Source organism: Corythoichthys intestinalis, chromosome 10, assembly GCF_030265065.1.
Source record: "Corythoichthys intestinalis isolate RoL2023-P3 chromosome 10, ASM3026506v1, whole genome shotgun sequence".
Taxonomy (NCBI): Eukaryota; Metazoa; Chordata; class Actinopteri; order Syngnathiformes; family Syngnathidae; genus Corythoichthys; species Corythoichthys intestinalis.
Genome location: NC_080404.1, coordinates 43,314,500 through 43,338,777, shown reverse-complemented (window position 1 = coordinate 43,338,777; position 24,278 = coordinate 43,314,500). Strand labels below are relative to the sequence as shown.

The window sequence follows — 24,278 nt, the reverse complement described above, 5'->3', positions numbered from 1 at the left end:
ATACGGTTTACTTTAAATATTTTTTGTTCTTAAATTTCAGTCTTAAAGCAACACTAGGTAACTTTTCAGTTTTGGTCGATTTTAGTGACGCCGGTGGACAAAAGCGGTATTGTTTTGCCTCAAGGAAGACTGCGTTTCCCATGAGGACCAGCGCACACCCGCACGGTGTTGTAAAATCACGATCTCCCTGTCGCCTGCAGATGGATTAAAAGCAAAAGTGGGTAAAGTAGCCAAAAATTTTACTCAAGTAAGAGTAGCGTTACTTCAAAATGACATTACTCAAGTAAAAGTAGTCATTCAAAAAATGTACTCAAGTACAATTAAAAAAGTATCCAGTGAAAAGAATACTCAAGTAATGAGGAACATTTTGAGTAACTGCTTATTTTTGCTTTTTTTTTTTTAAGAAGTATATATATTTTTTCTCTCAGCACAAATTTATTTATATGAACTGTTATTATAATGAAACTGTACAATAACCCATTACATAACCACATTAAGCCAAAGGACAAAAAAATCATTTCATTCCGTTAAATTAAATAATGAAGCTTTATTAGTTCAAAGAGCATGAGTGCCCTGCCCTCTAGTGGACAAATAGTTCTTACTTTGAATAGTGAATACTGTTGTTCCTTCATGGTTACTATTATGAAATTAAAAAGATCATATCTCCGGTTTTCCATGGTCAATCGATGCAAGATAAAAACTGGGAGAGAGGTTTAACTCCGCGCTTTCGAGTCTGAGGGCAGCGCGCTATGTCAAATACTTCATTTTTCACTGTGCTTTAAAGACGCCACGTGATTGAACAGGCTGCCGCGATCGTAGAACGGCAAGCTGGCGTCTGATTGGTGTAATGGAGTCATGTGATTATTGTTACAACGTCTCATTGGTGAAATTAGTAGCGCACCGCTTGGCAATAGTATCGCTAGCAAAACACAATAAATCAATATGTAGAATATAGATGAAAAATGTAACGACTCTTGTGTAGCCCAAAGTAGCGGAGTAAGAGTAGCCTTTTTTTTCCTTCACAAATCTACTCAAGTAAAAGTTAAAAGTTTGGCTTAGTAAAACTACTCTTAGAAGAACAGTTTTCGCAAAAAGTTACAAAAGTAACGTAATACATGCACGTTACTACCTACCTCTGATTAAACGACATTTCTATTTCCAGCGGCTGTGTGAACAATGAATTGTTATAAGGTAATGAAACCACTTGAGGCTAAACAATAGCATATGAAAGTGACTGTGTGGCTAACCCCCGTCAATGTTGACGAGTTCGGTTGTGTGTGTGTGTGGGGCTGGGGTTGTTTTGTCATGTCAGCAAATGAAAGCTGGGCAGAATTTGCGCACAAGCGTTCGCATTGACTTCCATCTTAATAATAAATGGAAATTGAGGGAAGTTACATATGCCGTAAAGCAGTCAGCACATTTGTAGTTTTTGTGTGGCAGGGTTCCTGCCACCCTCCTCAAATTTAATTAGTGCCGGTGAAAGCGATACTGACCCCCTCAAGATATATATGGCGGAAAACACAGGCAAGACTGAAAAAGCAGTTTCTGCTCTTGCACTCCTCTTTAAAATAAACTGCTGTATTTTAAGCCAAAAGAACTGTTGTGTTTGATAGAACAATATGTGTATATGCTGCCATAGGAAATTCATTTTTTAAGCCCCCGAACTATTTTTAATTTGTCCGTTTTACCCTGGAAACCCCCGTTTACAGACGTCGCGCAACCACTTTTGTTTCAACCTAGCCATAAAAAGAAGGTAAGTAATCGTATTTTTCAAAATGTCTGTCATTTTTAGCTTAAAAACATTAGTTGATGTCTAATATTTAAAAAAAAAAAAAACACTTTAAAAAAGAATTCACCCGCATATTTTAAACTTTTTAACAAATTATGTCACAATGAAAAAATTAGCGTCTGTAAATAAGTCACGGCTATCTACCTCATAACTATCGCTTAACTGTATTTTTTTTCTCGTTAATGTCGCATTTTCCCCAATATTTTAGATGATAAATAATCGATCCAAACAAAGGAATTAAAAAAAAAAAATATATATATATATATATATATATTTAAAAGGGTAAATTTATGAAAATGAAAATCTCGACCATTTCTTGATGTCTGCGATTCCTGCATCGAAACCCTTGTTATATTAGCATGTTTCACCCATAAAATCCCCCCAAAATCCGGCTGTGGCCATTCACAACTCTGTCTTGACACTCGGTGTTACATGCTACATGGAGTTTTTGGATCAAAATGAGGTAAGGGAGTTGAGGTAAAATCATGGCATATGTAATTATGCTCTCGCGTGGTCTCATCTCCAGTTAGGGTTTTGCTGTTTAATTTTTTTTTTTTTTAAATGCCCTCCTGTTCAAAAAAATTCTTCCCCCATAAAATTGAGATTTTATGCTTTTCAATGATGTATCACACATGCTTATGACAATTTTGAAATGTGGCCAAATTGGGGGTCACTGAGCAGAACTTCAGTTTACCTGAGTGTTTTCCTCCATATATATGTATAACTGTCCTTTAACTAGTGGTCTGTCGATATCACAAATGTTATGAAAATATTCTATAATAGTTGAAAAGTTACCTAGTGTTATTTTAAGTACACATACAAAACAATTTTAAATGTAAGGCTTGCAGCCTCTCAGTCAAAATGGATTGGACGTCTAGTGCCATCAATGGCAACTAATTGAGTTAGATAAGTGCCTTGTAAAGTGTTAAATTGGCACTCCATTTGGCAATTTTATTTCGATTTTTTTTTTTTTTTTTTTTTGCGTGATAAATAGAAATATGTTGAAACTGGAATGATTTATTTGTTGTTTTTTGTTTAAAAGATGAATTCTGGGGAAAGTGTATTTTTCTCCAAGTCTTTATCAAGCTTGAACAATTTACATCAGTTAAAAAATATGTGGGAGCAGTAGAATGTGAAATATAGGCAGAGTACTAATAGAAATACATGGGAATGCTCTTACACATCCAATCAATAAGGAACTTGCAATAAAGGAAATGGATAGTGTTACGTAGCATTACATTAAAATTATACATGATAAACTCTATACTGGTACTTACTGCATATTTACTTCCAAGCGGCTGCAGCAGAAACAATTAACATTTTGGTTGAAGAATACCAAAAGGCCACCCTGAATAAACAAAAGATTTCAACTTATATAATAAAGACTGAGTCAGAAACGTTACAAAATCAGGGAAGCAGCATGAGTCACTTATCCAAAGACAATGAAGCTTTCTAGCAAGTGATGTTTGAACATGACACAAATAGCGATGAATTTACGAGTTGTGTAAGATTAATCAAACTTCTTGAAATAATTTTAAGACTGTAATTAAAAATCTTCATAAGAAAATACTTCATATCAAATCAAATGCAAATTGGCAAAAAAAAAAAAAAAAAAAAAGAGTCAACAAAGAGTATAGAATTTGCTAACTGAAAGACTGGTAATTTTCCTATGTCACCAGTTTATGCGCGTGAAAAATGTCTCTTACCAATGTGATTGTTTTAGTTTTTTTTTTTTTAGTTTTTTTTAGTTTTGTTTGGTTTTTGTTTTGTTTTGTTTTATGAGGGACTAGGAATTATGACCAATTTGATGGCCTGTTCCGTGGCAAATCATCCCTTTGAAGGGGTCCATTGTGTAAAACGATTTAAGCCCTCTTTTGCCCTCTTGTGGTAGCAAAATATTAAGACAAACGATAATAAAAAGTGTGCACATTTGAATTCTCTGTAAATAGCCTCATCAACACTTTATTGCGGAGGTTTTCGATATTTCACATATCCAAATATGGTGATACTGTATGCTGAAAAGCCTATAATTTATTTATTTTATAGGGTGACATTTGTGTCCCCAGTATAGGTGAAGCTGTATTGTCAATAAAGTTGGATAAATACTCATTCAACTCATTTATTTTTTAATGCGTATTATCAACTGCCGTCTATTATAAATTCAAGTGTATAGGCTCCTAAATTCTATTTTTTAAATTTAATTTACTTCTGGTAAGATGTTATAGAATTTTGCTATGTGTGTTTCGTTCAAATTCAGTCTATAAAATAATATAGGTAGAAAAAATAATCAAAATAATGGTTACGATTTCATTGTTCTGGATTTTTAATCATGTGTCGTTTTTAAATTAATTAAATTGTTTAATTAAAAAAAAAAAAAAAAAAAAAAAGATTTTCTGTACGTTCCCAGAATGTGCCACTATAAGAAAACTCCCTATTTATTATTGACGTCACTCTTCTGCAATAACACCGCACCATTGACAGGAAATTCAACTGTGCAACTGTGGTAAGCAATTTTATTTCAAAATTTTCTTCAAATATATAATGTATTTGAAATGAGATTTTGCTATTTTATGAAGTACGTTCAGTATGGTTGATCATAACGCGTCCACTGGGTTAATATCAAAGAAATTAATGGAATTATTTCAAAAGTTTTATTTATAAAGTTATAAATTTCTCATCAAGCCATGTTAGCTTTGTGCTAGCAAAGCTAGGCTGAGGGCTAAATTTAACACAAAATGAGGGTGAACATATTATGATTTCCAAAAAAGAGGACACTTGGCCCTGCCTCAAGATACTTGAATTTTACTCGAAGTTCACTCAAAGATGCCTTTACCACTTTAACATATTTAAAGTGTGCCTCCTCTGTCAGGATAGAAAAATTCAGTTTTATATATATATAAAAAAAAAAGAAATATATACATATACATATATACATATAGACACATAGTATATAACCAGACACAAATTCAAATTCTCAGAGATAAATCAACAGGCTTTGTTATTCCTAAAAAATAATCGAACAATAAAAACACAAAAAATATATATAAAAAAACTTAAATTATCATAAACAAATAATAATATAATGCAAAACCATGGAAATGTAGTCCAGTCAATACACACAAACATTAGGCTAAGTGCCAACTAAAACTTTTTATAAATTTTTGTCACGACAATTGCCGATCATTCAATGTTCTAGATTGCACGCAAACAATAACCAAAATAAACTGACAAACAATTCAACCAGCATGTTTCCCAAAGCAGCAGTTAAACTACATTTCCTATTATGGTTAGCGCGGCTTAGCTCACTGACAGCTACCCTATTTGCGAGCACCAGCAGCCGAGGCAAAATCAAACATTGCTATAAAAGTTTACAGTCATCGGCAGCGCAACGATGCGACACCAAATGAGAGCAGATCACACCAGTACAAAGCTACGACCGAAGTCAACTGTTGCCGAAAAGTAAGTTTAGCATGTGTACGTACTGATAGCATGTGAGCTCCTGCCGTGACGAAGGTTTGTTTTTTGAATGAGAATTGAGTTAACGCCATGAAAAGCCAGTGTGACTGCGCAGGCATGCACAAATATGTATCCCAAGTAAATAAAAGGTATTTTCTTGTAATAACTCTTTTGGGTACGTGAGCATTAGATTATATATGTATTTATCGCAATAAATGTTTTACCAACTGGGCAGGCTCTCTGGGAACATGTCACAGGCAGCACAGTAGCGTAGTATTCTGTGTAAAGCGTCAGTCAATTTCAACACTAGCTAATTGGTCCCGTGAAAAAAAATGAAAACTGGACATTTTCATGAAGTTATAAAACCCCGCCGGAAGCCCTGGACAGGATGTGAAAAGTGGACATGCCCGGGCAAAAGAGGACGTTTGGTCACCCTAACAAAATGTTCCCATAGACTTCATAATGATTGACGGGTCAGATTCAACCTTCACTGCGCAACGCCTTAAACTTAGGGGCCGGCCCACAGTCCACTTCAGTTATTCGCAGTCGATCGCTGAGTCAACACATGCAGTAATCCAACGCCTGATTTAGGATTGGAAAAAGTACGAAAGCTGAAATGGATACAAACAGGAAGGATTGACTCAGGAGTGATTTGTTAGAGGATTTAAGGTAATTATTATATTTTTCGTACCATGTATGATTTTTGAAACGTGAAAAAAATCAATGGAAAAAATTAACCGCTACGGACTAGCATCATTCTACGACATATTTACGTAAAGTAAATGCAAACTGCCCGTTTTTTTGCTTTTACCCAAGAATCGACTCTTTTATGTCCATATCTATAGAGAATTCACGGATTCAAGCATTTATTCACAAGAATTTTCAACGGAAAAAGCTATTTGTTTACATATGGTAGCTGCTAATTTCCTTATCGACAAGCCTCATAGTTGGCAATATTTTCGTAAAATAAATGCTACCTGCACATTTTGTTTTTGCTTTTAACCAAGAACCGAAACTGTTTTACGACTCTTTTTTGTCCATATCTATAAAGAATTCACGGATTCAAGCATTTATTCACTAGAATTTTCAACGGAAGAAGCTCTTTGTTTACATATGGCGGCTGCTAATTTCCTTATCGACAAGCTTAAAGCTTGCAATATTTACGTAAAATAAATGCTATCTGCTCGGGTTTCTTGCTTTTAGCAAAGAATCAAGACTGTTTTACGTCCAAAGCTATAAAGAATTCATTAATTTAAGCATTTATTCACAAAAATTTTAGACGGAAAAAGCTATTTGTTTACATATGGCGGCTGCTAATTTCCTTACAGACTAGCCTCACAGTTTGCAATATTTACGCAAAATAAATGCTACCTCCTCTAGTTTTTTGCTTTTTACAAAGAATCAAGACTGTTTTACGTCCAAAGCTATAAAGAATTCAGGGATTTAAGCATTTATTCACAAGAATTTTCAACGGAAAAATCTATTGTGGCAGCCCCCTTATCACAACAAAGAGCTAAGAGACTAGCATCATTCGTCGAGATAGTTACGTAAAATAAATGCTAACTACACAGTTCTTTTGCTTTTAACCAAGAATCGAGACTGTTTTACGTCCATATCTATATAGAATTCAGGGATTTAAGCATTTATTCAAAGGAAATTTTCACTTGTAAAGCTGTTTATATATGGCGGCCTCTAGCTACATTTACTAACAGACTAGCATTGTACTTTGACATATTTACGTAAAATAAATGCTAACTGCACGTTTTTTTTTTTTTTTATGTTTTAACCAAGAATTAAGACTATTACGTTCAAATCTATAAAGAATACAGGGATTTAAGCATTTTTTCACAAGAATTTTTACCGGGAAAGCTCTGTTTCCATGAGGCGGCCGCTAGCTACATTTACTAACAGATTAGCATTGTACTTTGACATATTTACGTAAAATAAATGCTAACTGCATGTTTTTTGCTTTTAACCAAGAATCGAGACTGTTTTACGTCTATATCTATTTAAAAAATCTGGGATTTTAGCATTTATTCACAAGAATTTTCAACGAAAAAAGTTCTTTGTGATTCCACTCGGTCAGCTCTGATGGCCTCGGCACCAATGCAGGCCCCCTATTTATCAGCCCGGCGCACTGTGGCGCGTCAATACATTATCAAGTCTATAATGTCCTCTATTATGTCCAAATGGCCAGTGGCGCCTCCAAAAATTTTTCATAGGGGTGGCCAGATGGGGCCACTTAAAATCTTGGTGTGGCCAAAACTAAAAGCCATAATTTCAGGTTTTCTTTATATTATTGCGGTAAAAAGGTCAGGGGAAAACTATCAGAAAGACTTAAGGACATGGCTACTGATATACTTTTGTGTATTGTGTAATATTTGATGTTACTAATGATTTAATGTACATAGTCCATAACTGTCCTGTCAACATTTTGAGTTCCACAACAATTCTGTTTGATTGCGTTATGTATATATTAGGCATAAGGTGTACATTTAACTAAGGCTGTCAAACGATTAAAAATTTTAACCGAGTTAATCACAGCTTAAAAATGAATTAATCGTAATTAATTGCAATTCAAACCATCTCTAAAATATGCCATATTTTTCTGTAAAGTATTGTTGGAATGGAAAGATAAGACAAAACGGATATATACATTCAACATACTGTACATAAGTACTGTATTTGTTTATTATAACAATAAAACCACAAGATGGCATTAACATTATTAACATTCTTTCTGTGAAAGGGATCCACGGATAGAAAGACTTGTAATTCTTAAAGGATAAATATAAGTTTGTATATAGTGACTAAATATTGCCATCTAGTGTATTTGTTGAGCTTTCAGTAAATGATACTGTAGCGACTTAACTGTTCTGCCCAAATGCATGATGGTAAGTGGTGCAACCATGACTGTGTGTGGTGGCTGCAAATGCTATATCTTCTCTGCGTTGGGTACACTACAGGGTGTTAAGAAAAAGATCAACTTCTGTCATTCTTCCCCATGTCGCTTCCCACAATATTTATAGTTGCTGTGGGAGAGATGACAATGATTTTGCCAATTAAAAGCACGGCCCCAATGAATGCGCCACTCTGCCTCTTATCTCTGTATATAAGTAAAACGGCGCCATTGTAGGCTATTTGCGGCAATGCGTGAATGAGTCGTACTGCGAATGCGTTAGTTGCGATAAATATTTTCACGTGATTAATTTTAAAAATTAATTACCACCTGTTAACGCGATAAATTTGACAGCCCTACATTTAACAAAATAAAATAAATGCATTGATGTGGGATGAAATGCAGAACAGATGCCACAACAATCAAAAGACATACTGGCAAGCGAGGTGGCCACTGGGGTGGCAAACCAATTTATAGGGGTGGCCGTGGCCACCCCTGGCCACCCCCTGGTGGCGCCACTGCAAATGGCACCCGGAAATAAAAATGACCCCTATGTGACGAGATCGGCACAAAAACGGGTTTTAAAGACTGCAGTCCAGGCTCAAGAGCAGTTTATTTTCAGGTACATTACTCTTGGCAGGAGAATTCCTTTCAGATTGCATTCCCAACAATAATGCTTGAGTTACAAGTTTCAAAATAATTTGAGTCCAACCAATGTAATGGTTCCAGAGAGTCAAAGGTGTGTTGGAACCCCCCCCCCCCCCACTTTTTTTTTTTTTTTTTTTTAATTATAGACATGGTAAGATGAAGTCCTCCAAAATCCTTTGTTGCACTCAATGCAGGTCTCGTGTCTGTTAGCCCACTACAAGTCCGACCCTCTTGCAATTGCTACCTTGTCACTGGAGTTCCTGTAAGGCACAAGGAAATATGCTATCAGATGTAACTCACACACAAGGGCTCTCATGACACCATATCCTGCTGCCAGTGTTGCCCCAGGAGTATCTCACATGGCTAGGTAGAGATGTTCATCATGTGCTAGTCCATAGGTTGAGACGGGTACTTGCCAGGAAGTCAACTAAGACACCATTCCAACTCAAAAGCATGCAAAAAGACAAAAAACTGCTCAAACTATACAATTTGAACAAAGTCTTTGAAGAAAGGTGTATACAACAAATGTTTTTTAACAAAAAAAATCTTGTCTGTAATGTGTGATTTGTTTGTAGTTAATATCAAAACAAGATGTTAGCAGGAATTTTCCAACTTGTTCTGTTTTGCACTGGCTTTACTCTTTCCCTATCCATCCAAAGAACCCGTGGTGGTCCTTCCCTTTTTGGAGGATCACTGAGAGGATTTTTCCAGGGCTGCTTCGGTTTTAGTCTCGCGTCTGCTCCATCGGTTTTAGGCCTCTCCGCTCCATATAAGTGTCGAAGACTTAATCTTGTTCTTCTCACCTCGGGTAATGATCCTGTGCTTCCTAATTTTGTCCGCTTTGGACACATTCTTACCTGAGTGACAACACTTGTGCTCTCCAAAATTGTTAGTCTGTTTAGTGATTGTGATCTTTCAGATTTCTTAGCAGATGTTTGGCTGGTACCTAGTCTGGTTTTTCTGGCCTCCAGTGGTGGTCTGATCACTGGTTCAGATTTTGAAGGTCCTTGTCTTCCAGCTATAAAGTAAGAGGGGCGAGTGTTTCTCGGTTCTCCATGTTTAGACTTGGTATCTGGCAATTTTTTGGGCGGTACAAATGACACTGTCTTGGCTTTATCAGCCCCGAGTATCGTTACCCTGCTAACACACTTAGCCTTCTCAATGCTAGGTGTTGTATCATTTCGAGTCCTGCTGCTGGTTTCATCTGATCCTTTCATATGTACCATCACTTCACTTTTATTAACAAACTTGATTTTCCTTGGTGGACTAGGTGAAAAATCAAGTCTTTGCCTCGATGGACTTGGTGTAAGAACAGATTTTCTTGGTGGACTCGGTGTAAAAACAGATTGTTGCCTTGTTGGACTTGGCGTAAAAACAGGTTCTCGTCGCCTTGGTGGACTGGGCGTAAAAACAGGTTCTTGTCTTGGTGGACTTGGCGTAAAAACAGGTTCTTGTCTTGGTGGACTTGGCATGAAAACAGGTTCTTGTCTTGGTGGACTTGGCGTAAAAACAAGTTCTTGGCTTGGTGGACTTGGTGTAAAAACAGGTTCTTCTCTTGGTGGACTTGGTGTAAAAACAGCTTCTTGTCTCTGTGGACTTGGTGTAAGGAAAGGTTCTTGCCTCGTTGGACTTGGTGTAAGAAAAAGATTTTCCTTTAGTGGGCTGGGAGGGAGATCAAGCGCTTGTGCTTGCAGACTGGGCTGAAGAACAAGCACCTCTGGCAGGTGTTCCGGATTAACATCAACATTCGTCCATGAAGCGTCTTCCATGGAAGCTGTCACTAAAATTGGTGGTAACTCGTATGGATTTACATATGGATTTACCATATCTTTTCGTAAATTGTCTTCTTCACATGATGCCCATCCTGCTGACGCTACATCTGTTTCTGTATTGGACCAGGCATCTGGTGATGAACTCACCCCACATTTTATTTGATCATCCGATTTCTTTCTGTTTTTCCGGGATCTTCTAGTTTTATGGACTACCTCTTTTGGTAATACATTTGCTAATGCTAAATCCTTGTAGAGTTTATGCAAAAGTTCTTCAATCTCTGCCTCAGATAGATTTTGTAAGGACGGTACAGAATCCATGCATGATTTTGTGCCTTTAATATCTAGAAACTTCTTCTCTGAAGAGAGCCATTAAGAAAATCACAGACATGAGTGCATATTGAAAATACAATTTTGCAAAACATTTCAAAGCCTTTCCATTTATGCTAGCACCAAATTATTTCCTCAAGCAGTGGCCGTTGATGAATAGAAAGTCATATATGGGTGATTTGTTTTCTTTAGGTATGATCAATTTGGTGAAGTTAGAGGTGAAACAAAGCTCTATTGCAGTGGTTCTTAACTGGGGTTGGATCAAACTGGTTTAGGGCTAGGGGTTAGGTGAGTAAGCCTCAGGGTGAAGGTTCAGAAATGCAGACCCCTATTTTGTATGCTACGGAGCCCCTAAAGGGACATCGACAGAAATTAAATAAATTTAAGAAATTTGGTGCACACCAGATTGTTTCTAGTGCGCACCAGAAGCTATCTGGTAAACAGTAGGATTATATAGCATTTATGCCAGCGGACTTTTGCTATGCAAGTTAGCCAATGGCGTACCGCACGCAGGCTATTTTTAGACCGTGACGTCGGATCGTAAAGCGGAAGTAAAGCCGAAGTGGGACATTATAGACCCGCCCTCGCATAGACCCAACGTAAAAAGTGCTACTTTTCTTCGGTAATCTTTCAAAAACGAACATGCCGATCACGCATTGCTTTTTTGGAACTTGTAGAAACGACTCTAGACATTACGACACATGAAGGATGTTTTCTTCATACGTTTCTGGAAACCAAAAACTCGAGAGGAAAAAAATGTGAAGACCGAATCAACTTGCGCGGACTTTAACACCAGCTCGGCGAATCCATTCAGGTTTCATATGCAGTAAACATTATTTTGGGTTGGCATGGTCTTTCAGAGGACAAAGAGGTAAGCCATTTTTTATATTTTTAACGTATTTTTTTAGCGTAACGTTGTGCCGTACTGCTTCTGTCTGACAATGAATAACCTGAAAAGAATTACAATGGTATCTGACTGCCACTGTTACCGTTTCTGTTATATATATAAAAAAACAACTTTAGTAAGGGGGAAGTGTAAATAAATTATAGGATTAAGATGTGTTATCAATGAAAAAATAAAAGTGTTCGTTGGCTGTCACTGAGTAGCATTTGCGATCGCTACACAAAGCTAACTAAATTACCCCCAAGAACGGTAAGAGACGTAGGACAACCAGAGGATATATAAGAAAGACAGGGCTGATGGTAAAGGATTGCTTGTTCAAACAGGTGAATGTCATTGTCAGTCGCGTCGATAAAAAAGCTAAAGCTATGCTTAGGTCGGCTCGTTTTTTTTCCGTCTTTTTCAGCCTTCGAAACTAAAGCCATCTCTTTAACTGAACATTTTTTTGTTCTTCCACATCTTTGCCAGTGAATTTGGCACCAGGCACATCATTTTCGGAGAGAATTGGTAGGTTTAACTCTGTAAACATCTCCTTCGTACACGATTTCCATTCATTTCCTATTAGGGACAAACGGTGGCTTGTCCTTACTTAGCAACAGTAGCTAATGTCATGAATATTAATGAGCGGAAGTGACGTGTTGCTTGCGGTATGCCATTGCAACAATGCAATAATTGGCTAACTTGCATAAGCAGTAGGATTATGTAGCATTTGAGTTAGCGGACTTTTGCTATTTTTAGCCATTTGTTGCATTGTTGCAATTGGCTAACTTGCATAGCAAAAGTCAGCGAGCTTAAATGCTTTATAATGCTAATGTTTACAACAATTGGCTAATTTGCATATAAATCCGCTATCTTAAATGCTCTATAATCCTAATGTGTACAACAATAGCGTACTGCACAAATGCTATTTATAGACCGTCACGTCACCATCGTAAACCGGAAGTGGGTCAACATAGAAGCACCCTCGCATACAACCCATGTTAGTACTGCTTGTTTTCTGTCGGTAATCTTTCAAAAAAAGAACATGCCGAGTAAACACTGCTGCTACGGAACTTGTATAAACAACACTAGACATTACGGCACATGAAGGATGTTTTCTTCATACGTTTCCCAAAGCCAAAAAAGAGGAAAAAACGTGAACAATGGATAACCTTGTGCAGACGTCCAAAAGACCAGTTTAATGCTAGCAAGGTGAAGCCATATGCAGTCAACATTTTGTTGGGGGCATGGTCCTACAGTGGATGAAGAGGTAAGCCATTTTGATATTTTTACTTATTTTTTAGCGTGGCATTTTGCCGTGCTGCTTCTGTCTGACCATGAATGACCTGAAAAAACCTAAATGGTATCTGACTGCCACTGCTTTTACCTTTTCTGTTGTAAAAAAAAAAAAAAAAAAAAAAAAAAAAACTTTAATTAGGGGGAAGTCTAAATAAATAGTAGAATTAAGATTTGTTAGTAATGAAAAAATTAAAAGTGTTCGTTGGCTGTCACTGAGTAGCATTTGCGGTCGCTACACAAAAATAACAATGTAAATTACCCCCAGGAACAGAAAGAGAAGTAGGACAACCAGAGGATAGCCTATAATGTATAAGACGGAGCACATGGTGGTAAAGCATAGCTTGTTGAAACAGGGATGTCATTGTGGGTGGCGTAAGGCAATGCACACAAGAAAAAGGTGTCTTTCTCCAGTCTTCTTCAGCCCTCGACACTCAAGCCATCTCTTTAACTGAATATTTGTATGTTCTTCCACATCTTTACCAGTGAATTTGGCACCAGGGAAATAATTTTCGGACAGAATTGGTAGGTTTAGCTCAGTAAACATCTAGTTTGTACATTATTTACATGCATTTAGCATTAGGGACAAATGCTAGCTTGACCCGCCTAGCAACAGTGGCTAACGTCATGAATATTAATGAGCGAAACGTATTGCGTGCGGTACGGCATTGGCTAGCTTGCATAGCAAAAGTCTGCTAGCTTAAATGCTATATAATGTTAATGTTCAGCAGATAGTTTCTGGTTCACACTAGAAACAATCTGGTCACACTAGAAACAATCTGGTGCGCAACACATGTCTTAAATTTATTTTATTTCTGTAGATGTTCCTTTAGGGCAGTGCTTCTCAATTATTTTCTGTTACGCCCCCCCAAGGAAGACGTACATTTTTTCACCCCCCCCCCCCCCAAACTCTGCCGCCATTGTAAATAGTATCATTTGTCTATAATATTACTATTATAAGTACGCCTCTGCCTCACATTGTCCTTTTTTCTATTAGAGAAAATAACAGATCAACTTATAAAGTATAACTTTAATAACATTGTTTTGTAACAGAAAAGACAATGCGCATCAATTTGCCTGAATTTAAAAAAAAAAGTCACATCCAAACTGTAAAAATACACTCAAGGTCCATTTTTGACCATTTGATACTGAAAAATAAAATCAGTAAATAATAACAATTTAAAATTGATTAGAAACATTAACTCATGAGGACAATATGCCCAAAAAATTGACCGAAAAAACAAAACTGAATAGAAGAAAAAAAAGAGTGTCTTTGGACAGAAGGACAGTTTTTATTTTCGCTCACAGCATCACCTCCAGTTTGCAATGGTGTGGGGTTATTTTGCATTGAGCCTGATAACAGTGCTCACTGGTTTACTGATATAACACTGACAAAGCGGGACGATTGTAGGCAATATTAGGCACGTTTTCGCTGAAAAACAGCCAAGCGGTTTATCAATGAGATTGGGGTCTAATGTCTTTAAGTGGCATCTTAATTGATTTGGCTTCCGGCTGTCCGCTATAGAGTCTACCCACGCACCACGTGGTCGCGTAGGGTTCCGCCCACTTGTCCGTCAAAACATAGTGTTAACCTATTACGGCTACGTACATTTCTCCTATTTACGGCGTGTTTTTCTGCTCCTTAACATTAATACTCAAAATGGTGAAGGCGTGTGTGGCTGTTGGTTGCACTAACAGAGAAGATGGAAGGAGAGACTTGAAATTTTACCGTATTCCGAGGGATCCAAATAGAAGAGCGAAATGGACGGCTGCAATTCGACGTGAAAATTGGACACCAAAAAATCACCAGAGACTATGTAGTAGTCATTTTATATCCGGTAAGATGCATTTAATATATATTTAGAGGGTTTTGGCCTGACAACCACAATTAAGATCATTGCTAGGCTAATCGCCGACAACATACGACGTAGTACGACATAGTTTCAAATTCAAGATGTTTGTGACTTCCCTTTCTTCCACCATCGTTATTTTTCGAATAATATTTAGCTGGTACCAAGTGAGGGAAACTGGCCTCGTCTACGGGGCTGACAAATAACCACAATTAAGATCATTGCTAGGCTAATCGCCGACAACATACACGTATGTATGTAGTGCGTGCTATCGCTAAACCATATAAACATTAAAAGCCTTTATGTAGTGCGTGCTATCGCTAAACCATATAAACATTAAAAGCCTTAACTCCATTGACAAACGACATGAAATACATTAGACTTGACAGTGGATGTTAGCAATAACAAAAGAATTCGAATTGAAAATTTCGTAACTCACCTTTCCAAGCACAAGATAGATTCCTGCCAAACGAGGACCTGTTTCACCCAACCAGCAACGAAGTATTTATAAGCGTCCAAGCTCTTGAAGTTTTTCGTGAGAATAGGCCGATTTTGTGTGGACAAGATCATTTTAAATATCAGCGTAGCAGATGTCAGGCAGACAGGGCGAAGACAGTGGGTCGAAAAACATCGATTTGGGCATCAAATATGGATCTGGCGACTGTATAAAACGAAGCTTTTCCTCATAATGCCTTTTATGCAACAGATCCAGGGAGTTTGCGGCATCAGAAAGCACCGGGTCTTCCATGAAATGCATTTTAAATTGCGCCATCAATTGAAAGCAATGCAAATACAGAGTCAAAATGACGGACAAGTGGGCGGAACCCTACAGCGAACACGTGGTGCGTGGGTAGACTCTATAATCATTTTTAGACACAGTAAACAGTGGTCTTTCCTCATCGACCACTGTATTAAACGTCAAAGCCAAAAGGCAAACGGCCCGGAAAAAGCGCATTCTCGGCGGCCGAGGGAGAACCGTAAGTAAGGGGGTTGTCGTGACGATCCCAAGCTGAAAATGGGACTTCTCGGGCGGACACGTGACAACCGGACAAGACAGTGGGTCGCTGCGTGAGTCCGGCCGGAAAACGGCTTTCGAAAACGGCGCACACCGCACAGCTCTTCATATCGCTCTTCTGTGTGTTCTTGCTTACTTCAAAAATACTGCGCGCACTTTGATAATGAGAGCGCCACTGCCACCCACTGAGTGGATGTGCAAGTACACTTTATTCTAGTACGGCAAAAAAAAAAAAAAAGCATGTTCCCCGAGGTCACATGCGCCACCCCTGGCATCGCTCTGCGCCCCCCAGGGGGGGCCGCGCCCCACTATTTGAGAAGTACTGGGCTACACTGACTAAATCTTGGCAAAGTGGCGTATTAGACCAGGTTTTGGTCTGGTTTGCCCTCAATTTACAAGCTTTATTCCATTTCTTTCAACTGCTAGCCCTCTATGTAATGAGAGGAGAAATCTGTTTGCCCAGTGGAAGTTTGACTGGCACTTGGTATGAGGAAGTATAGCAGAACAACAGACAGCGTACGGGAAAAAAAAAAAAAAAAGCGTTATTTTACTCCTTGAAAATAGTATTTGATGCAAGAATCTTGAAATCTGGAAGAAATATGAACAGGAATTCACTTAGCTATTAGCTTGCTAGGTTGTGAATTCATAAAAAAATTGTTTTATCCTGAAGTGTTCGGTGAATGCACCTGTGAAACTCGTGGGGTTCGGTACCTTTAGTAAGATTAAGAACCACTGCAATTTTGATCAGAGCCTAAAGCAGAACATTTGGCTTCAAGATCTGAGTATTATCTAAGCACTCTTTTTATGTGTGGTATGTTATATTGTTTGAACATATTCAAGTTTACTCATAACTCAGTTGTCAAAATGGGAATCAAACCTATGCAATATGAGTGAAAAACAATCATGTACTATACCAGTGTCACACTTCCGAGTTCAGACAACTGTTTGAGGAAATTCATGACATACATACTAACGAGTATCTAATTGTGTAACATAAAATGCATGTACAAATAGTATTTTAACGATTGTAGTTGTTTAAAAGTTATTTCAACTATAGTAAGTAGCGTAAATTAAGGACTGCAATTATTGTGATGTACTAAAGAACAATGTTAATCTGCATAATTAATTGAAAAAGTACTGTATATACCTTACCCCATTGTTCTTGGAAGACAACAAAAAGAAGCTTTAGACTCTCTTCTTCATGAAATCCTATGTAGTCCATGAGATCTGATATATATTGGTGTATAAATTCACACATGTCCGTCGGTTCTGAAAAATATATTGCTCGGAAAATACAGTCCACTAAACTCTTCAGTCCAAATGGATCAGACGAAGGATCCATATCTGTATCTGTTGTGTACAAGTACAGAACAGTACTGAATGGACCTGGGCTGTAGGTTCTTGCCTGTGTGACCTCTTGACTGTCATGAGCCAAATCAAGAATTGGTCATCATTTTTAAAATTGATTTTTTTTTTACTGTATGTCAAGCCATGTATATGAGCCAACCGGCAAGGGAGCACACCGGGTTTTGTGCAGGTATGTTACCATATTCATGGGAAAATGGGTCCAAATTAAATGTCTACGGTCTTGTGATAAAATATTCAACATGTCAGAACCACATTAAAGGTTTAATTATGAGAAAGTTGACTCTAGGTTAAAGCTATGTGATGATGTCATAGGGCCTTACCCACTTAAATTAGGATTATCCTCCAAAAATTGGCGTCTTTCTTAAGAAAACAATGCAAATTGACTAGAAATTAAAACTATAATTTACAATTATGACAACAATTACAAAAAATGTGAGGGACAATATGAAGAATACTCTAGTGGGTGAGCCAAATTTATAGGTGGCCCATGTTTGGAATAGATTTATGTATCATTTCTATTATTAAAGTTGTGTTATGATTTTTTTTCCCTTTTCAGATAATTCAGAGAACCCATGCTGGCAAGTAATTTAACTACAAATGAAGGGAGATGGGTGTTAAAACGGTAAAACAAATTGGGATGAAACACCGTAATCCCTAACCCTTTTGAGGAGTACTCCAGAGCAAAGTTTATCGTCAAAAACCATGAAGTGTCTGTGATTTGAAAAGTGATATAACATGAATTTCAAGAAATTAATACGTAGACAGATTCGTGCAAAAAAGTTTAAGCGTAAAAAGGCAGATTTAAATGTTGTGTAAATTGTGACGAAACTAGTTTGAGCACCAATGTTGACAAAATTTAAAAGCATTTATCATTTCCTAATATAAAATTTGACTTGCATTCATAATTGTGTAAGTTTTATATGCATGAATATCCAGATAGATGTTATAATTTACTGTCCACCTACCTTTAGCTCACCGAGTGTTTAAAAATGTTGAGATAAAGTATGTATGTATGTATGTATAGAAAAATTATGAGCAATATTTTAGCTCGCTTACACCAGTTATATCAGGATGAGAAATTTAAAATAATAATAACAATAATACAAGCCATAAAGCACGGCTTCCCGTAGGTGGCCGGGCCAGGCCGGGAGTTGTGGCAGCTTTCACTGCGATTTACTCAAACACACGCTGCATTCTAACGCTGGATTTAGATGGAAACAGGACAAAGGTTTTAGTGCATTCAAGGGTGATTTGGTAGAGGATTCAAGGTAATTATTATTTAAAGTAGCACCATGAATGCACTTTGAAACGTTGTGAAAAAAATGAATGGAAAAAATTAGCGAAACTTAAGCTTAAAATATTTACATTAAATGAATGATAAATGCATGTTTTTTGTTTTTGCTTTCAACCAAGAATCTAGTCTGCTTTACCTTCATATCTATCGAAATTCTGGTATTTACGTATTTATTTACAATAATTTTCAACTTAAAAAAGCTCTTTGTTTTGTGATGGCTGCCATGTTGGATTTTGTATCCATACACAATATTTACATTCAAATAACCAGGTAATTTTGGCCAACTGCCTGTTTTTTTGTTTGTTTGTTTTTTTGGCAAAAAAAAAAAAAGTAATTTAGACATTTCTGTGTCCATACAAAAATAATTCGACTTTAACGTGTTTAATGTCAAAATTAAACCTAAAATAGATGAGGGCCAGCTAGCCAGCAAGACGTGGCAATAGTGACATTGGAATTCAACCTGAATAAGTTGTGATTTTATATGGAGAAAGGCAAATTTTGCTTTTGTTGAGTAAATTTAAGATGATTCTACATGCTTTCCTCAAGTATCAAGTTTCTAAATTTGAAAAATGAGTGACTTTTAGCTGTTGAAAACGTGTCAAAACTGCACTGAAAAACATTTAAGTCAGGGCAAAAATGTATATGTTAAATATTGCTATTGTTCCTGAAAATATAGGCAATTATCTCTGCATTTGGTGATTTTTGTGCTGAGAATTCTATATCCATTTTAAGTTTTGTTATTCATCAATTCGTTCATTTTCCATGCCGCTTTTCCTCACGAGGGTCGCGGGGGTGCTGAAGCCTATCCCAGCTAACTCCGGGCAGTAGGCGGAGTACACCCTGAATTGGGTTTTGTTGTATTTCAAAATAAAATTAAAAAATAATTTATCAGGATTTTATTGGGCAACTTTTAATTTTTTGATGCCGCTTCTCATGGAGACTCATATGCCTAAGGGAGGTTCCTGTTTTGGGTTTAGGTCGCTAGCGGCTGTAGTTTTACAAATTTTTGAAGTTTTTGAAAATAGGCCCCCTACGGAAGAGTTTAAACTGACAGTGAATTCTATGATAATATTTTTCCCACACTAAACCATCAGACTGGCACAAAAAAGACAGATTCTGCTGTAGAATACTGTGCAAAAAAAGAGATGTTTTGCTGTAACCACTTGATGATAAACTCAGTTAATTTTCTACCAGGCAGGTGGCAAAACAAACAGACGTAAAATTTCTGCTGTGAAAATTGAGTCATTTATGAGCTGTTGAAAATGTATATCAACATTGCACACACACACAAAAAAAAATATGTAGCTATTGTGGGCAAAAACTCAGATATTGCTATCAATCCTGAAAAAATAGGTGATTATCTCTGCATTTGGTTATTTTTATGTATGTAACATAAAGTCAAAGAATTTTATAGTCATTTGAAGTTTTCTTTATATATATATATATTATATATATAATAAAATAATCAGGATTTTATTATTATTACATTATATTTATATATATATTTATATTATATTCTATTATATTTTATTATTATTATTGACTTTAAATTTTTTTGATGCCGCTGCTCATGGAGACTCATATACGCCTAAGGGAGGTGCCTGTTTTGGTTTTAGGTTGCTAGCAGCTTTGTTTTGAAAATAGGCCCCCTACATAACTGCCCCGCGCCCATTATACCCGTCAATTGATAGTGAAGTCCATGCATAAAGTTTAAAGACAATGGTACCAAATGTTACTATATATTTGAACCTCAGACTTTTGATAAAGTACTGAAATTTCGCCCTAAAATTTCATGGAAAAAAACTTTCACATTAATGCAGCATTTATCAAATGGAAAGAATTACAAAAGCCTTAAGTAGGAAGTTAAATCCGTTATGTCAGACACCCTTGTTGTATTTTACTTTTTAATCATTGTTCAGAAACAAAACAAACTGTTCTTGTACATGCCACTGAAATTTACGGCTTTTTATAGAGTAATATTTCTCATTACCCACATTCTCAACATTTAAATGCTGTTTTGTCAGGTATTTCATTTACAAATAGCTTCTGAGATAAGGCATTTTTCAAATCCTTGTACAGCCTCTGTAAAAGTTCATTTAACTCTACCTCTGATAAATTTTGGTCTGGTGAGGAAGATTCTTGGCGTGAACTGGCAGGCTCTGGTTCAATGTTTTTAGTATCTTCAAATCGCTTCTCTGTTGAAAAACATTAGCAAGATAGAAACAAAATATTTTTATCACATCACTTTCATAGTGAAGTCAGATTTTTTTTTTTTGTCTTACCCCACTGTTTTTGAAAGAGTAAGAAAACCTTGGAATCCATATCCTCGTGACAATCGCTGAATTCATTCAGCTCTGATGTGTATTGACATATGAAATCATTGATGTCTGGAGGTTGAGAGGAGATTATTGCTCTGTAAATGCAGTCCACTAAATTTCTCAGCGAGAGTACATCACAAGGTCCATTTATTTGGCTATGTAGTTACTGCCTACACAAGTATTAGAAAGATTTTCTTTTGGCATCATGGGACATCATTTTTAATACTAAAATGTGTGCCACGATGTCATAGAGCTTTGAAATACAGTAACCATGAGCGTTTTGAAGTAAACTTACAAAGATGACCATTTAACACAGTAAACACTTTTATTGAGTTGACAGAAGCATCAATCCATTAGTGGTTGCAGTTCTTTCGAGCCGAGGTGCCGCGGGTGGCCCTGCGACTCAAAGCGACAACACATTCGTGCAGGTTTGGGTGGAGAATGGGAGCACCATTAAAGCATCACTTAGTCATTGTATCAGATTCTGAACAGAACAAACACAGTTCTTTAGCAACTGTTGGCACTTTTAAAAATGTACAAAACACCAACAAACAAATGAATAATACTTATTTAGGTTATTTTTTAGGGAAATTTGGCTTGCAGGATAAGTACATTTTAAGACACTAGTGCAGTGCCCAGAGGGCTTGTAAACCTGACATGATACAGTATCTATATTTGTATTACGGTATGACAGTACGAAAGTAGGATTAATGCAAGTTTATGTTGGATTCAATTGACATAAAGCTCATCATTTATCAATATTTTATATATACAAAATGTCCTTTTAGATGTATTTGATATAAGGTTCAGATTTCTGTCACATGGCCTTATATGTATGTATTAAAAATAAAAAAGTGAACAAAGATACAGTACCTGAACATTTTTGCTACTGATAGGTAGTCAACCGTCCGAATGCAGTTGAGCCCTTATGCATAAAATAGGGAGGATACATGAAAAATAAAAAATGTCGCATTTTTACTTCAATCACACACTATACTTTGTCTTTTAGAAAAAGATTAAGAATGTGAATTTATACAACCCCTAGCAAAAAGTATGGAATCACCAGTCTTGGACGAGCACTCACTGAGACATTTTATTATGTAGAAGAAACTCAGATAAAAAGCTTGAAAAAATAATGAATTAGTTCAAAAGTGCAACCCCTTGGCATTGAGAAACACTAAAAGAAATGGATAAGAAACATTGTGGTGGTCAGTAAATGTTACTTTTATAGAGCAAGTGCAGGGAAATAAATATACAATCTCTCCATTCTGAGGAAAATACAGTATATGGAATCATGAGAAACAAAGAAATAACAATCAAAACTAGGGCTGTCAAAATTATCGCGTAAACGGGCGGTAATTAATTTTTAAAATTTATCACGTTAAAATATTTGAAGCAATTAACGCACATGCCCCACTCAAACAGATTAAAATGACAGCACAGTGTCATGTCCACTTGTTACTTGTGTTTTTTGGTGTTTTGTCGCCCTCTGCTGGCACTTGGGTTCGACTGATTTTATGGGTTTAAGCACCATGAGCATTGTGTAATTATTGACATCAACAATCGCGAGCTACTAGTTTATTTTTTGATTGAAAATTTTACAAATTTTATCAAAACAAAAACATTAAGACAGGTTTTAATATAAAATTTGAATTTCTATAGATTGTACTTACATTTATCTTTTAAGAACTACAAGTCTTTCTATCCATGGATCGCTTTAACAGAATGTTAATGTCAATGCCATCTAGTTGATTTATTATAGAATGTTGAATGTATATATCCGTCTTGTGTCTCATCTTTCCATTCCAACAATAATTTACAGAAAAATATGGCATATTTTATAGATGGTTTGAATTGCGATTAATTACGATTAATTAATTTTTAAGTCGTGATTAACTCGATTAAAAATTTTAATCGTTTGACAGCCCTAATCAAAACACATCTCTAGTTTTTAGTTGTACCACCTCTGGCTTTAATGGCAGCTTGCAGTATCTGAGGCATGGACTTAATGAGTGACAAACAGTATTCTTCATCACTTTGGTGCCAACTCTCTTTGACTGCAGTTGCCAGATCATCCTTGCAGTGGACCATTTTTTTCCCAATTTCCACCACAGGTTTTCAATAGGGTTGAGATCTGGGCTATTTGCAGGCCATGACATTGACTGGATGAGTCTTTCGCCAAGGAACACTTTAACAGTTTTAGATCTGTGGCATGATGCATTGCCATCTTGGAAAATGACTTCATTATGCCAAAACATACTTTCAATTGAAGGGATAAGAAAGATGTCTAAAATTTCAATGTAAACTTGTGCATTTATTGAAGATTTAACCACAGCCATCTCCCCAGTGCCTTTGCCTGACATGGAGCTCCATATCATCAAGGACAGAGGGAATTTTGATGTTTTCTTCAGGCAGTCATCTTTGTAAATCTCACTGGAACGGCACCAAACAAAAGTTCCAGCATCATCACCTTGTCCAATGCAGATTCTTGATTCATCACTGAAAATTACCTTCATCCAGTCATTCACAGTCCATGATTACATATTCTTAGCCCATTGGAGTCTTGTTCTTTTCTGTTTAAGTGTTAATGTTGGTTTCCTTTTAGCTTTCTTGTATGAAAATCCCATTTTCTGTGGGCGATTTTGCACAGTTCTGTCACATCCGTGGGTGGCGTGGCTCAATGGTGGAGTAGTTGTCCCCCAACCCAGAGGTTGTGGGTTCGATTCTCCGCCCTGATGAACTCGCCTAAGTGTACTTGAGCAAGATACTGAACCTCACGTTGCTCCTGGTGCTGCGTCACCAGAAGGTGGATGGTGAGATCGTGTAAAGCGCTTTGAGTGCCTTGAAAGGTGGAAAAGCGCTACATAAGTATAACACCATTTACCATCCCGACTCCAGCTTCCTCCCATTTCTTTATTTGTCTTGTTCTACATCTTCTGTTTTCAAGACGTATGGCCTTTAGTTGTTTGTCATGACGTTTGGATGTCTTCCTCGGTCTACCAGTACGCTTAACTTTAACAACCTTGCCATGCTGTTTGTACGTAGTCCATATTTTTGCTACAGCTGACTGTGAACAGCCCACATCTTTGGCAACCATTTGTGTAGTTACCTTCTTCAAGAAGTTTGATAATCCTCTCTTGGTCTCAAGAGATATCTCTCTTGTTGGAGCCACGATTCTTGTGAATCCACTTGTCCAGCAGCCATCCAAGGTGTGATAACTGCACTGTTTTTAAGTGCTGACCAACGAGCAGATCTAATCTGAGGCAAGGGCCAATTAAGGAAAGGAAATTGACTGGGTGTGTCTGTATTTTCTACTCAAAATGGAGTGATTCCATATTTTTTTCTTCAGAATGGAGTGATTCTATA

At 36.9% G+C, this 24,278-nt stretch overlaps 2 protein-coding genes across 3 annotated transcripts in view; both read right to left on the bottom strand.

The window, feature by feature from the left end:
* Window positions 1–24,238, bottom strand: part of socs5b (suppressor of cytokine signaling 5b) — a 52,803-nt gene extending 28,565 nt beyond the window's left edge. The window contains exons 1-2 of one of the 2 annotated variants that reach the window (XM_057847687.1): window positions 20,877–24,238; window positions 20,701–20,789 (exon numbers count right to left, since the gene is read on the bottom strand). In XM_057847687.1, coding sequence (XP_057703670.1) covers window positions 20,701–20,789; window positions 20,877–20,916 — 129 coding nt within the window. In that variant the 5' untranslated portion in view covers window positions 20,917–24,238. Of the gene's footprint in view, window positions 1–15,356; window positions 18,614–20,700; window positions 20,790–20,876 lie in introns of those variants that run through there. The other variant, XM_057847689.1, reaches the window with a different exon arrangement.
* Window positions 8,949–13,860, bottom strand: LOC130922726 (serine/arginine repetitive matrix protein 1-like). Its single transcript, XM_057847690.1, has 2 exons — window positions 9,152–13,860; window positions 8,949–9,052 (listed from the first exon to the last, which is right to left on the bottom strand). The coding sequence occupies exon 1, from the start codon at window positions 10,880–10,882 to the stop codon at window positions 9,374–9,376; it is 1,509 nt and encodes a 502-aa protein (XP_057703673.1). The 5' UTR covers window positions 10,883–13,860; the 3' UTR covers window positions 8,949–9,052; window positions 9,152–9,373.
* Window positions 24,239–24,278: the final 40 nt, after the last annotated feature.

What these genes read in the sequence shown, in the direction of transcription:
- LOC130922726 (XM_057847690.1), bottom strand. Translation starts at nt 10,882, where the DNA reads ATGGATTCTGTACCGTCCTTACAAAATCTATCTGAGGCAGAGATTGAA.